The sequence below is a fragment of the Castanea sativa genome, chromosome 11 (assembly GCF_040712315.1).
Source record: "Castanea sativa cultivar Marrone di Chiusa Pesio chromosome 11, ASM4071231v1".
Classification (NCBI taxonomy): Eukaryota; Viridiplantae; Streptophyta; class Magnoliopsida; order Fagales; family Fagaceae; genus Castanea; species Castanea sativa.
Genome location: NC_134023.1, coordinates 26,249,819 through 26,263,485, shown reverse-complemented (window position 1 = coordinate 26,263,485; position 13,667 = coordinate 26,249,819). Strand labels below are relative to the sequence as shown.

The 13,667-nt window shown below is 36.8% G+C and overlaps 1 protein-coding gene and 1 pseudogene across 1 annotated transcript; both read right to left on the bottom strand.

Moving 5' to 3' along the window:
- Positions 1–472: 472 nt before the first annotated feature.
- LOC142616287 (putative disease resistance protein RGA3) lies at positions 473–3,331 on the bottom strand (annotated as a pseudogene).
- A 3,323-nt stretch (positions 3,332–6,654) lies between these two features.
- On the bottom strand, positions 6,655–13,447 carry LOC142617104 (uncharacterized). The gene is made up of 3 exons (XM_075789800.1): positions 12,601–13,447; positions 11,964–12,492; positions 6,655–7,054 (listed from the first exon to the last, which is right to left on the bottom strand). Exons 1-3 carry the CDS (start codon positions 13,239–13,241, stop codon positions 6,908–6,910), a joined length of 1,317 nt encoding a protein of 438 aa, XP_075645915.1. The 5' UTR covers positions 13,242–13,447; the 3' UTR covers positions 6,655–6,907.
- Positions 13,448–13,667: the final 220 nt, after the last annotated feature.

The following is a 13,667-nucleotide window of genomic DNA, read 5'->3' as shown; positions in this document are numbered from 1 at the left end:
ATTTAGAGATTGCATAGTTAGAGTATACTAATAGTTTTAAAAATTATTAAACATGTAAAGTTTAATTAATTTTAAATAATAAATGTCTTACATACCTAAAATATACAAGTCAATATAAAAAAAACATAACAATAATAAAACTAAAGAAATACCTTACTTTTTCATAGATGACAAATGCAATAATGATGTTTAGCTCCTAACCACGGAACCCAAAATTGTCCTTTTATATAAAAATAAAAAACTGAAAACATGTTGTCCATATCTCTAACTTTCTAAATGACAAATATAAAATAAATAACTAAAAAAGTTTTGTTTTTGGAAAATAAAGAAAACTTTTCTATTTCTTAAAACATATAATTAATTATTAAATTTTTTTTGATTTAATGAACTATGTAAATTGATATGCCAAATAAAAGAAGAAAACAAAGGAGAAGAAGTAACCTGTGAAAGGATGAGGCTTGGAGCACCCTAATCAAGCATCACATTCAACATCGTCTGTTTGCACATATTTCCAATCAATTTTGATGTTTGGGATATGAGAAATCTTGTACCAATCCTCTCCTATCTCCTTTTGGCAACGTTCACCCAGAATTGGACATTGAAAGATATCTAATTTCTTCAATGGAGTTGTACGAAGAAAATATGGCAGAACTTTTAGCTTAGGGCATCTAGAAATTGTCTAGTCTTGAAGACATGGCATTATAGTAGCACCATTAATTTCTTCATTTCTCATTCCTCCAATCCCAACCCATTCTTTCCACTCTTCAAAGAACTAAATTTGAGAGATTTCAATTGTGGGAATATATAGTCTTTTCCAATCCCAAAAATTCAACACCCACATTTTCCAAACTATCAACATCAATTATGCTTAACGACTCAAGGAACGGTAGCTTCCCCAGGGGAGGCAAACCCTTTAACCTTGGGCATGCAAAGAAACGAAGTGTTTTCAATTTCGTCAAAGACATCATCCAATTAGGATATAGCGTGGTGCCTTGATAGTCATAAATCTCTAGATATTCCAAGTCTGGATGTGGCTCTAAGTCATTTAGAACTAATACATTATTATTAATTCTTCTTCATTTTCATCCTCTCCTTCAAACCCTAGATACAAACCACGAAGGTGTGTCTTCTTCTTGAGTTGTGCATTCTTGGCCTCACCTACATCTACCACATTTCCCAACCACTGTATTCTAAGGGTACCTTGAAGCTGGTTTAAAATTTTTAATTCACCAAGTTTACATCCTTTTTTATTGTCCTTACCACTTATAATGAAATGACTTAATGTTGTAAGAGAAATCAATCTCCCAATCCCTCTTGGAAATTGTGTCATTGCATATGTATCAAAAATAAGATGCCTTAAGTTTATTATTTTACTCATCCCTTGAGGCAATTTCTTCAGACGATAACAATTATCAATACACAAAGTTTGTAAATTACAAAAATTACAAATGGTTTCAGGTAATTCTTCTATTTCAACCTTGGTTGATAAAAGGAGAAATCGTAAATGTATCAAATTTTCCATCACATCTGGAATTTTCTTAATTGGACAATCCAAAATTAAAGTCCTTAGACATCTAAAATTTTGGAATAAAATGGATATGAGCATGTTAAAGTTACAATCAATTTCATTAGAAAGAAGAAAGAGACTGCGGATATTTTCTGCATGGTAGACAGAAACAGGAAATAGCATTTCTTTTGAAAGTTTTAATTGCAAATGATGAACACTTTTATAGTCTATCTCCAACTCCTTGTCACCATCAATTGCTACAAATTCATTTGTTATCATTGACTGAGCAAAGTCATGCACTACATCATGCATTTTGCACCTTGTTATCGTGTCATCACTCTCATCTTCCTCAAAATCTTGAAAGAAAGAGCGTATAGCTAAATTTTCAAAATATTCTCCCGCTATGATTTCCATCTCCATTTTTACCTTTGACTCAATATATTCCTGTGCCATCCACTGGAGGACTAACTGATCTTTAGAAAAGAGATAATCTTTTGGAAATACAGCACAATATGAGAAACAACGTTTCAATGCTAAGGGCAATTCATAATAACTCAATAATAAGGGTGCCAAAAGACCTTTTCCAAAATCTTCTAATTCCCACAAACTACTATCCAACATATTCTTCCATTGATCTCTACTCCTCTTGTTGCGCATGAGACCACCTAGAGTCTTTGCAGCAAGTGGCAAACCTTTACACTTATTTGATAGTTGTTTGCCAAGGTCTTCTAAATCTTTATGTTGATCATTATCAGAAAACACTATTTTGTTGATCATCAACCAGCAGTCCTCATCAGAAAGTACACCCAAATTGATGATGTGGACACTCTCCATTCTCTCTGCAACTCTATATTTACGTGTAGTGACTAGAATTTTACTTCCTTTGGCACCATATTCGAGTGCAAATTTGAATGGCTCCCACATCGTGGAGTCTTCAGTCCACACATCATCTAAAACAAGAAGGAACTTCTTTCCCCTAATCAAATCACAAATTTTATGCAATGGAGATTGCAATTCAGTAATATTATGAGGGGATTCAGAGTCAAGCTCTTGACAAATTGCTCTAGCAATCTTACATTGATCAAAAGGTTCAGAAACACAAACCCACATTTTTACTTGAAAATGGGCTTGCACCTCAGGATCATTGTAGGCTAGTTGGGCAAGAGTCGATTTCCCAATACCGCCCATGCCCACTAAGGAGAGGACCTGAGGTTTTCTATCTTCTTGACTACCTTTGCCTAATAGGTTGCTTAGTAGGTCACCCCTATAGTTATCACGACCAATTATATTGGACACATCAACAAAGGAAGTAGTTTTTATATGCTCAACTACATCATGTTGCTTGGTCAAGTCAAATCCATACGTTACTCTGTCTTTGGCAATCTTATCTAATGTTCCACTCAGTGTTTTAATCTTGTGACCAATTTCATGACGCAGAGCAAGGTTTTTAACACGACGGAAACAAAATGATAGGGAAGGTAAGAAAGAGCATACCTTCTTCACAGCACGAGATTTATCAGTTTTTTCTTCTTCTTCTTCTTCTTTCTGAATTTGTGATTTGATCCTTGCAGTGTTCCAAGTGTCCAACACATCATCCATCATGTAGTATACGTCTTTGAGCTGATCAAACCAAAGCTTCACAGCTACGTCGGACACTTGTCTTTCCTCAGCATTGTTGAGCATTGCCTGGACGATTCTGAGACCATCTTTAAGCATTTGGACTTCTTTGTCAACACCCACAATCAACTTTATCTCTTGCTGAGCCTGCTGGGCAGCGATTGAACCCAACTGCTTCAGGAGATCGGTAACTATTGCGTCAACCATAGTTGGAAATGGAAGTTTGATAACAGAAGAAACTGAAAGATGAGAAGGTAATCAATTGAGGTAATGTTCATTTTCTTCTTTCCAGCTTTTATAATGAACAGGAAAATGCCAAAGATTTCCACCTGGACACTCGACATTTGATTAAAGGCAATTATGTAGGGACAACTTATCATTGCATTTTGGCATTGTCAGAAGATTTGCTACCGAATACAGTAAAGCACAAACTTGGAGACAGATAACACAAATTTAGAAGAAAAGAATCAAAGGATGTTCTGATGTTTGGTAGGCTAAAGCTTTTTGTGGTGTTGTTAAGAGAAGAAATATAAGCAAGGAAGATTATAAACATTGCTTCTTGTCTTGATACAATATTTACTCTTCTAGTTATAGTGTTAACTTAAAATAAAAAGAGACTATACGATTACTCTTTGCACTTCGAAAGCTTGATGCGTCGTATATATAAAGAAAAGAACAACCACACAGAGAGAGGCAAAGAAAAGGGAAAAAAAGAATAAGTGAAAGCCGAAGGATCCTCTCACGTGTTAGGGTCAAACTTTTTGGATGCTGTTAAAAAATAATGTACATTTACGCAAGGGATATGGGCATTGCTTCTGATGTTTGTTAGGCTCAAGCTTTGTTGGATTGTATTAAGAGATGAAAGTTTGCCCATGCTGTTAAAAAATGTGCATTTGCTCAAGGAATATTACAAGCATTGCTTCTTGTCTTTTGATAGAATATGTATGCAGTATGCTTCTAGTTATTGAGCTTAAAAAAGAGACTATGAATGCGTTTGGATCCAAGTCTGCGTCCCACGTCCACGTTTTGCTTCCCTTTTTTTTTTTTTTTTTTTTTAACCCAGCCGCAGTGTTTGACTATTCAGCCATGAACAGTGCACAAATGCACTGTTCATGGGTCCCACAAATTTCACTTTTTAACAACTTTTTCATTAAAAATGGGTCCCACAGTACTATTCACACATTTAAAAATTATTTTGCTACAGTGTTTTCAGTTTTCAGTTTTCAGTTTCAGCAAAATAAGTTCTATCCAAACGGACTCATATATGACAGCCTTTGCACTTTGAAAGCTACATGCTTTGCCCCTACAAATGGCAATGACCTAACTTTAGGCTTTTAATCATTTAGCATGTACTCTTCATTTCCTTGTCTAAAAAATAGTTGAGTAGGTTTTGAAAATCTTTGGATGAAAGGGGATCAATCAGTTATTAATAATTCCTATGATTGAGTTGTTACTACAGTGAGTTTGGATAGAAGGTGAGGAGAGGGGGATAGAGGGAAGGCATGGGAGGGATGAGAAGGGTTTAATTGACCTTTTTTGGATGTGTTTTGAAACGGGAGGGGAATGGTTCAAGGGGATTTGGACTATAGTGGGTATCAACCTTCTTAATTTTTAATTGTTCCAAATGGCATAAATTTGGAGGGGAGGTGTTCTAATTATACTAATATATATATATTATCAAAATTTACCCTCATCTATTTCTTTAAAATTAGCAAAAGATGGGTATAATTATCCATTTTTATCATGTCTTATCATTTCCTCTAATTTCCCTTATAATTTTTTTAAAATAACATGTAAGTAAACACCATACAACTTATTGAAACCAAAGAATATGAAACCATAATTTACAATGAAAATGATTTTTAGCCCCTCAATAGATTAAAAAGGCATGCAAATACTCACATATCGTAAAGTCAGTATGTTGCAATTTGGTATCAACATCCTTAATTTCTCATTATATTGAGAAAGTATGGCAACATCATCTTTCTCACAAAATGTGAATTACGTAATGTCTTTCTCACAATATAAGAACTTCGTTAATGTGAACTACGCAATGTCTTTCTCACAATATGAAGACTTCGTAATGAACTTTGTATCATTACAAGGTTCGCACTTTGTGAGAGATGATGCAATTGTTGAACACGAGATAATTATTGCATGATATGGGACATGTATTGTATTTCCTTAATCAGATTCTCTCTTTTTTTCTACGGTAAAATATCATTTTCAGCCCTAAATTATTACAAAAGTTCGTTTTTCGTTCCTAAACTTTAAAAGTTTGTTTTTCGTCCCTAAATTTTACAAAACGCTCTTCCTTTCATTATTTTGTTAATGTCCGTTAGTTTATGTCTTATGTGGCATAATGAAGATCTGAAGTGGTAATTGACTTGAACTAAACCATTTTATTTAAAAAAATAGGGAGATGTGGCTTATAATGATTCGTGCATGTGGATTAAAAATTTTAGTGAGACAAATTTATCCTTCACACTAGTCGTAGTCGTGTGTTTCCTGATGGAAAATCCTCAACTGGAAACCCCATCACCCAAATGTTAAAATTGAATACCCAACGCCCAACCCCTCCCAGAAGCTCACCTTATAGAAGAGAAGAAATGATTGAAAATTCTAAAGCTTAGAGCGAGAGAGCGCTTATAGCTTCATTTAATTTTAATCCACTCCAAGGCTACCGCTTCAACTACAAACCCATTTCACTAGAAGTATTGCCTCACACATATAGCTCCAAATCAAGCAAAAGTTTTTGAGTCCCAAACTATAAAATACTTTAATTTTTCGCTCTGTTCAAGAAATCGTTGTTTATGCATATCCAAACTTAACAACTAATCAAGGTAGTGGGCTCCAAGTTATCTTTTCTTTTCAAATCTATAAGCAAATACAGAATGCAAGGATTTTTGTCAACCAAGGGCTCCAGATTTCATTGGGCTCAGGGGAACGGGTTAGTGCCACTGTATCTTGTTTTTGTTGCTGGCGCCTAGATCTCTTCTAAGAGAAGCTAGGTGCAGTTGGTCGTAAGAACCGAGCAGAAAGAATCATTAAAAAGGGTAAATTTGTCTCGCTAAAGTATTTATTCCATATGTACAAATTATTGTGAGCCACGTGTCCATATATTTTTAAATAAAATGGTTTAATCAAAGTCAGTCATCTCGTCAGTACTCCATTAAGCCACATAGGCCATAAACTAACAGGCATTAACATAATGATAAAAAGTAGAACACTTTGCAAAGTTCAGGAATGAAAAAAAAAAAATTCCGATAGTTTAGGGACCAAAAAAAAACTTTTGTGAATGTTTAAAAATGAAAATGATATTTTACTCTTTTTTTTTTCTATTTGGTCGTACTTATCTATCAGCAGTGCAAACGTACAAAGGTTAAGTAAATTATAGTAGAATCAAGATGAACCAATAGTTATAGATCTGCATTTGATGCGAACATTACAGATATTCTCTAGATTTTCATTCTGAAGGACCCAAGATATAAAGATAATAATGGTTAATGAAAGGATAAAAGATACGTCACTTGCTTAGAATCTAGAAATGGTTAATGGAAAGATAAAAGAGAAGTAAGATCCATCCTACGTGTTTATACACTTATATTCCATACACAATCATTGGCATTCCTTCTGTCTAGGCTCAGACTGGCATTTATCATCATACAAACTACATGATCAGTCAACTGAATGAAATTCAAAAAATTTACAAGATTCAACCTAGTTCTCATACAATGAAGGAGAGAAATTCCTCCATGATTGTGCCCAACACATTACATTGACTCATTTCTTTGCCAGAAACTTCTTAGGAAGCTTATCCAAAGGCGTAGATTTCAGCAGGAAAAGCCTGGCAGCACGCTCTTGCAAAGTACCTCCACATTTCAACCCATGTGCCTGCAATTCAGACTTTAACCTTTCCATGCCAAGAACCTATCATTATAACAGTGGAAAAAGAAAACATTAGACTGATGCTGTAGAATCAGTGCCCCACTGACTAAAATCTGGGATTAGGATAAGAAATGACAGTGACATTACTGGTAATAAAATTGACAACATGAAATAACTATTGCTTGCACGTGGCCTTCAAAAAAAGTCATGTTCATAAATCAAAAGGGGTGGAAATAAAGTTGATACATTCAACAAAAGCCATAATGCATAAAACTTAAGTCTCAAGATCTAAACAAAATGCAGAAAAATAAAGTGCCTTCCTTCTGATGCAAAAAATTCTTTATTTACTTGATATTTGGAGAGTAAGCTTAGTGGTGCGAAAAACCAAATTAGACCCATACATACCGATTGATTTCATTGGACCAAACTGATCGCTATTGATGCTATTAGAGAGGTTGGTTGTTATTTGAATTTTACTTCCACATATCATGCAAAATCTCATTATGAAGTTACCTCCTTTGCATCTTCGGTGTAATTTGGGGGGCCAATGAGCTCTAACTCTACTGGCACCTTCTCTCCTTGCAATGTTAGGTGAAGGGGGGATCGTAGGTTCAAGAACCATTGGGTTTGTGAGTAAATTAGTAAATCACCACTGAAAAAAGTGGGGGCTCTATTTAAATGGCCTACGGATTTTAAAATAAAAAATGGCGTTGAAGTTTTATTTATACTGCAGTGCTGATTCCTACATTCCTATCATACTTGGTGCTGATTCCAAGCAACTTTAGGTACTGAAATCTAGGTTCTATCTATTTTTCTCTTTTTATTTATAAATGTTGATTAAGCAAACCCTATGGGCTGATTCTAGGTCGTATCCCCCTTGTTTTGTTCTTTTTTCCCCCCTCAAACATGAGTCCCCCTCTTAGAGTATATTGTCATGCATCAAATTTGGTATCAGCGAAAACCACGATCCGAATTCCAAGCAAAACCATTGAAGCCACAACGAGAAGTAAAGTTGCTCCACCACCACCATGAATTCCTCCCTTCACCATCCACAAAAATTCAGAACCAACAAAACCTCTAGCTGCTATCAGTAATACAACCTAGATCACCAAAAAAAGAGGAAAACAAAAAAATCAAAATCAAATTACCAAGTGCCATCATGGCAATCACAATCAACAGTACAACCATAAACCCGACCTTTAAACCCACTCGCTCCATCCACAAACACCAAAAATAGCAGTCCTCCACACCAGAATTGGCCCAATCGATCAAACCTTGTTAAGCCAAGTCATGCTAACTCTCTTTCATGACTGATTGAGAATCTTTTTTTTTTTGATAAGTAAGAAGAGAATATTATTAAAGAGAAAAACGAGAAAAATACAGAGAGTTCACGGTAGTGAACACAAGAAAAAGGAAACAAAAGACAAAAGCAGCCCCTAGTCTATCCTAATAGATGAAAGAAAATCCAAAAGGGTAGAACAATCCAAGAAACCCCAACATTGAGACCAATCAAAGAGGGTCCGCTGGCAAGACTCTAATAATCGAACCACAGTTTTCCCCTCATCCTCAAAAGACCGCTGATTCCGTTCAGTCCAAATAGTCCACCTTAAGCAGCCTGGGACCAAATTCCAGATGTCAGAACTATGCTTCCCAAGCCAATTATACCAACAAAATAATAAGTCCACAACTGAACCTGACTGATTGAGAATACACCATAAGATTTTTGACTTATTGCCACCACAATCAGCCAATGCTGTGAGGTTCAGCTCAGATGCTGAGACCTAGCTTCCTATCATGCTTGGTGCTAATTCCAAGCAGACCTAGGTTTTGATGCCTAAGTTCTATCTATTTTCCTCTTTTTTATGGCTTGATGCTAATTTCAAGCAAACTCTAGGTAATGATTCCTAGGTCTATCCCTTTGTTTGTTTGTTTTTTTCTTTTTTTGTTTCCCAAACACAAGTCCCGCTCTTAAGAGTATATTGGCCTACATCAAGCAACCTGTTTGGTGTTAATTCCTACGCCCATCTTGTATCTTCCCTTTTTTTTTCCTCGTTCTATTTTCAATAATCTCCTTCCTATTCCTTTTGAATTTGTCCTGCATCACTCATGCTTTCTAATCACCATGGGAGAAACTTCGACATGATGCAAGTCCAAGGAAAATGTCACTAGTAAGATAAAGAAAGTAAGTGCAAGGAAAGCACATAGAAAAGCAGAATCACCTATAAAATGACTGCACAATAACTTATAATGTTGACTACAGAGGATTTAATGTTATGGAACTAGGAATTTTTGAGATGTGCAGTCAATAAAAGAAGATCACTCAGAAAGAAAATTGTTCTAGAAGCAAAGGGAGAGAGGAATCAAGAGGAAATGCACAATAAGGAGTTGGAATCAGAAGTAAAGAGGTAGGCTACGTTGGAGGATGTTTAATGGTGCTAAAAATCAAGGGCAATATGGCTTTAGGAAGGGTCAGCAATATTAGATCCTTTGATCATTAGCAAACTCACACTGGTGAATATATCACATTTAAAAATTAGAATTTTTTTATAAGTACATTTAAAAATTAGATATGGATGGGGATGTCTATAATGAGGAAACTGAGGTTAAGAAACAAAATGTTGGTTTCTATGAAAAGCTCTACAAAGAACCAGAAGATTGGACACCACAGGTGGATGAGTTGCAATTCTCCTAGTGTAGTCAAAGGCAAATGGCAACCTTAAAGCCAAGTCCTTATGATACAAGACAATAAACTCTAGGAGAGGACCGTAAGTGTTGGAAACAACAAAAAATAAAGCAAAGGGATATGACCTAGGAATGAGCAACTAGGATTGCATGGAATCAACACCAAGTGAATAACACAGATTATATAACATAAGCATCAATACCAGCCATATTAGGAACCCAGTAATCAGCACATGGACTTGGTTTGAATTAGCACTAAGCATTGGAAGAAAACATCCAACCCAACATTTTTAAATCCATCATCAACTAGTTACAATAGTGAACTTTGGGCCTTTAATATAGTCCCCAAATTATATCAAACATGAAAAGAAAATAAACTCATAATGAGATTAGAATCATTAGATCATATATGCAAATAAAATTTAAATAACAATCAAATATCTCTAATAGCATCAATCAATGTCAATGAACAAAAATCAAGATCATTTAGTTCCAACAAAATCAATCACCATTAATAGGCCAAATTTTGTGTACTCATAACTCTCCCGAGGTGGGAGAATCAGAAACTTGACACATTGAGTATAGCTCATGCCAACACTAGATGGGTCACAAACCTTGTGCTGGGTAGGGTTAAGGAGTGCTTGAGTTAGGCCTTTTTTTGTATACATGGGGGTCAAGGTAGGTTGAAGGGTTTGGTTGAGTAAAGGAATAATTTGGACAGGGATTGATTTTTTTTTTTTTTCCCTTTTAAATGGAAGGCTTGTGTGCCAAGAAGTTTGGGTACATGTCTCTCCATTTCAGGGCTGAAGTTCGCCAACTAAGAAACAATTGCAGGTTTGGGTAAAGGTGTGGGTTGCTAATGGATTAAGTTCTGAGTTGTAAAGGTTCAGGCTTTCTTTCCTGAAAAGGTCAGGTGGGCTTCATAGGTCAGGTCAAATGCAAGCCTAGGGTTTTTAACAAACCAATGCAGATGCAAGTATCTTTTCATAGTGGAGTGGGCAAAGTCTAGCCACACTGATCTTTTTTTGTTTTGTTTTGTGTTGTGTTGTCTTTTTGAAAATGGGTTGGGTGAAGCACTAATCGGGTGGGAGTTGTTATTTGTCTTCACAATGAAGCTTCTCCTATTATGCTTTTAGCAGCAGTGTCAAAACTAAAAGTACATTTGAGTAAGAGTGAGACTGTTCCTATGGGAGAATTTGAAGATAATTCACATCTTTGGCAAATATCCTATGTTGTTCCTACAATAACAGATTTATGAGTGCAATAGCTTTCAAAGATTAGTAATTGGAGTTACTTGACTCTCTCTTTGACATCTTACACTCCAACTTCTTGAATGAAGATGGCTTTTTAATCAATTGAGGATAAAGTTGAATAGGTTTAGTGTTTGCACTTTCTATAAGTCTCTAAGAGGGTCCAATGGAAGATTTCCTTGGAAGAGTATATCCTGCACAATGGCTCTGGAAGACTACATGGTGCACAACGGCTCTAAAATAATGTTGCTTTCTTTGTGTAGACAGCAACATGGGCTCTTGACAGGTGATACCTTATTAAAAAGGACTGTTTTATTAGAGTTGCATGTGTAAGTATAGCAGTAAAACTGTGGACCATTGTTAATCCACTGTGAAGTAGCCTGGCTGTAGGACATTTAGACCTCTGTTCTAACCATGTTTGGAGTCCTTTGCTCTTAGTATGTTAACCATAAGTTCTAACATGGATATGAAATCCTCCATGTGTAATTGTGTATAGATGTGAAATTCCCAAGTGCAGCACCATTTTCAATTGTATCTTCTATTACAAACCTCTAATGTGAAATGGAATGAATGCCACAAATTGGTAAGTCCCAAATTGTGCATGGTGCATGCCTTAAAGACCAAAGTTCATGTACTCATCCTATACTCACTCACCAAATGATGCATATAGACTGTGGTCCTGACTATAGATATAATCTGATATCAGTTTATTGACAAAAATACTTCACCCAAGTATACAAGATGTATATAAATGGGATCCACACCAAATTTTCAGATGCACTGCTGAGTTCTATCTATTTTAATTTTACTGCTAGTTGTTCAAGCATGTAAACATTCAACAATGCAAATGATACATATATTAAGTTTATGAATATGTTAAAACAACTAGAATCCATTTTTGGGGTGAAAATAAAGGAAAAGAAAATACACACAAGAATTGTAAGTAAAGCAATTGTGGACGCATATAGAAAACACAAAAGGTACAAATGAGAGATCGTATTTAAGTTTTAACAACATACCTCCATTTCTTCTGCCGAATTAAATTCATCAAAATTGAGCGGCTTTTCCAATTCTGCAGCATTAGTAGTCACAACTGTTTCCTCATGAACACTCGATTTTGAGTCCAAATTACCATTGGTTTGAGAATCAACCGATAAGCTCTTGTCACAAGCTTCCCTATTTCCAAAGTTCAAAACATTGGCAGTTTCTTCCACAGCCACAGCCTCAGGTGTAGAATCTGAAAATGATACACTTGTAGTCTCAGACATCTCCTTGTCGCAGATCACAGGTTCAACCACCTCAGCGCATCCATTAGATTCCACTATTTCTTGCAAAACAATATCTTTCTCTCCCTCAGAGCCACTCTCACTCTCACAAGCAACCTGCTTCTCACCAGTAACCGAACCAGAACTCCCCTCAACTTCCTCCTTACTCAAATCAGAATGATTCTCGCCATTCAACACAACAGATTTCTCCTTCCTCTCCTCCTCATCCTCATCCTCATCCGTGTCGTCACTATCACTTTCGCCCAATTTTCTCTTTCCCATCCTAACCAACCACAAAAAATTAAAACCATAAATAGCAACATACATACATACATACATTCAAACACACATAAATACAGAACAATTTAATCAAAAACCATGAAATGCATACCAAATGTTAGCGCGCTTTGCCTCGGAGGTTGCGGCGGGACCTGCCTTGCGCTTCTTGAGGGCGAGGGCGTCATTGACAGAATCAAGCACCTCCGCGACGCAGCGTTCGGACTCTTCCCGATACTTGGCGACGTACTTATGAGCAAGGCCGTCTCCGACGCCTTTCTTCCCCTTCTTGGCCTTCTTTTTGATAAAGTCCTCAGCAATCTTCTCCAGCTTCCTCTCCTCCTCCTCAGCTTTCCACTCCTCAAGCCGCTTCTCCGCGTTGACGTGGCGCAGCCTCCGCCCGCTCATGTCGCGGCACGCGTCGAAGTTGTTCGTCTTCTTCTGCCCGGCCTTCGTCGCCGCCCCACGCAGCAGCGACCCGAACCCGCCCTTCCCGCCCGCGAGTCGACCCGACAGTTGCACGCTCGGGAACAACGATGTGCCCTCGGGGCACCGAATCAGGGTCTCGTCTGACACGGAGCAGAGTCCGGTTGTGACCAGGCGTTGCTGCCCTAGGGGTATTTTGGTGATTTCATGGACGCGGTGCTTGATCGCGAGGGCTGGTACGGTTGGGGAAGGGAGTCTTAGGGTTAGGGTTTTTCCGTCTAATAGTTTCACGAAGAGATGGTAGATTTTGCTGCTGTTGTCCTCCTCCATGGATGAAGCTTCGATCAAAAATCGAATTCTCTTCTCTGGTTAGATCTGAGAGAAGCGAGAGTTTTAGAGTTCTAGAGAGAGAGAGAGAGAGAGAGAGAGATCATATACACTAGTGGTTGACTTTTAGCGACGACATTAATATTCGTCGCCTAAAATAATCTTCTGCAACCAATGCTTAACCTCTATCTAGACGTGGGAAACGGGTCGGTCGGATTGATTCGTATTTTTTTACCTGAAATTCTTTTTTAAATAAAACAAAATGTATTTATTATTTGAAAAGGGGTAATTCTAGCGTACCTTTTTCTGGATACAGAACTCACTAAGGCAACCTGTTACACAAGGTTACCAGAACATCATATTTAATGGTACCATTTTTATACTGTGTAATACTAATATTATATGTAATTGTATTTTTGTCACATTCGG

What these genes read in the sequence shown, in the direction of transcription:
- LOC142617104 (XM_075789800.1), bottom strand. Translation starts at nt 13,241, where the DNA reads ATGGAGGAGGACAACAGCAGCAAAATCTACCATCTCTTCGTGAAACTA. An exon ending in GCAAAGCGCGCTAACATTTG is followed by an intron (nt 12,493 to 12,600) that starts GTATGCATTTCA and finishes GTGGTTGGTTAG; the next exon opens with GATGGGAAAGAGAAAATTGG. An exon ending in ATTCGGCAGAAGAAATGGAG is followed by an intron (nt 7,055 to 11,963) that starts GTATGTTGTTAA and finishes TTATAATGATAG; the next exon opens with GTTCTTGGCATGGAAAGGTT.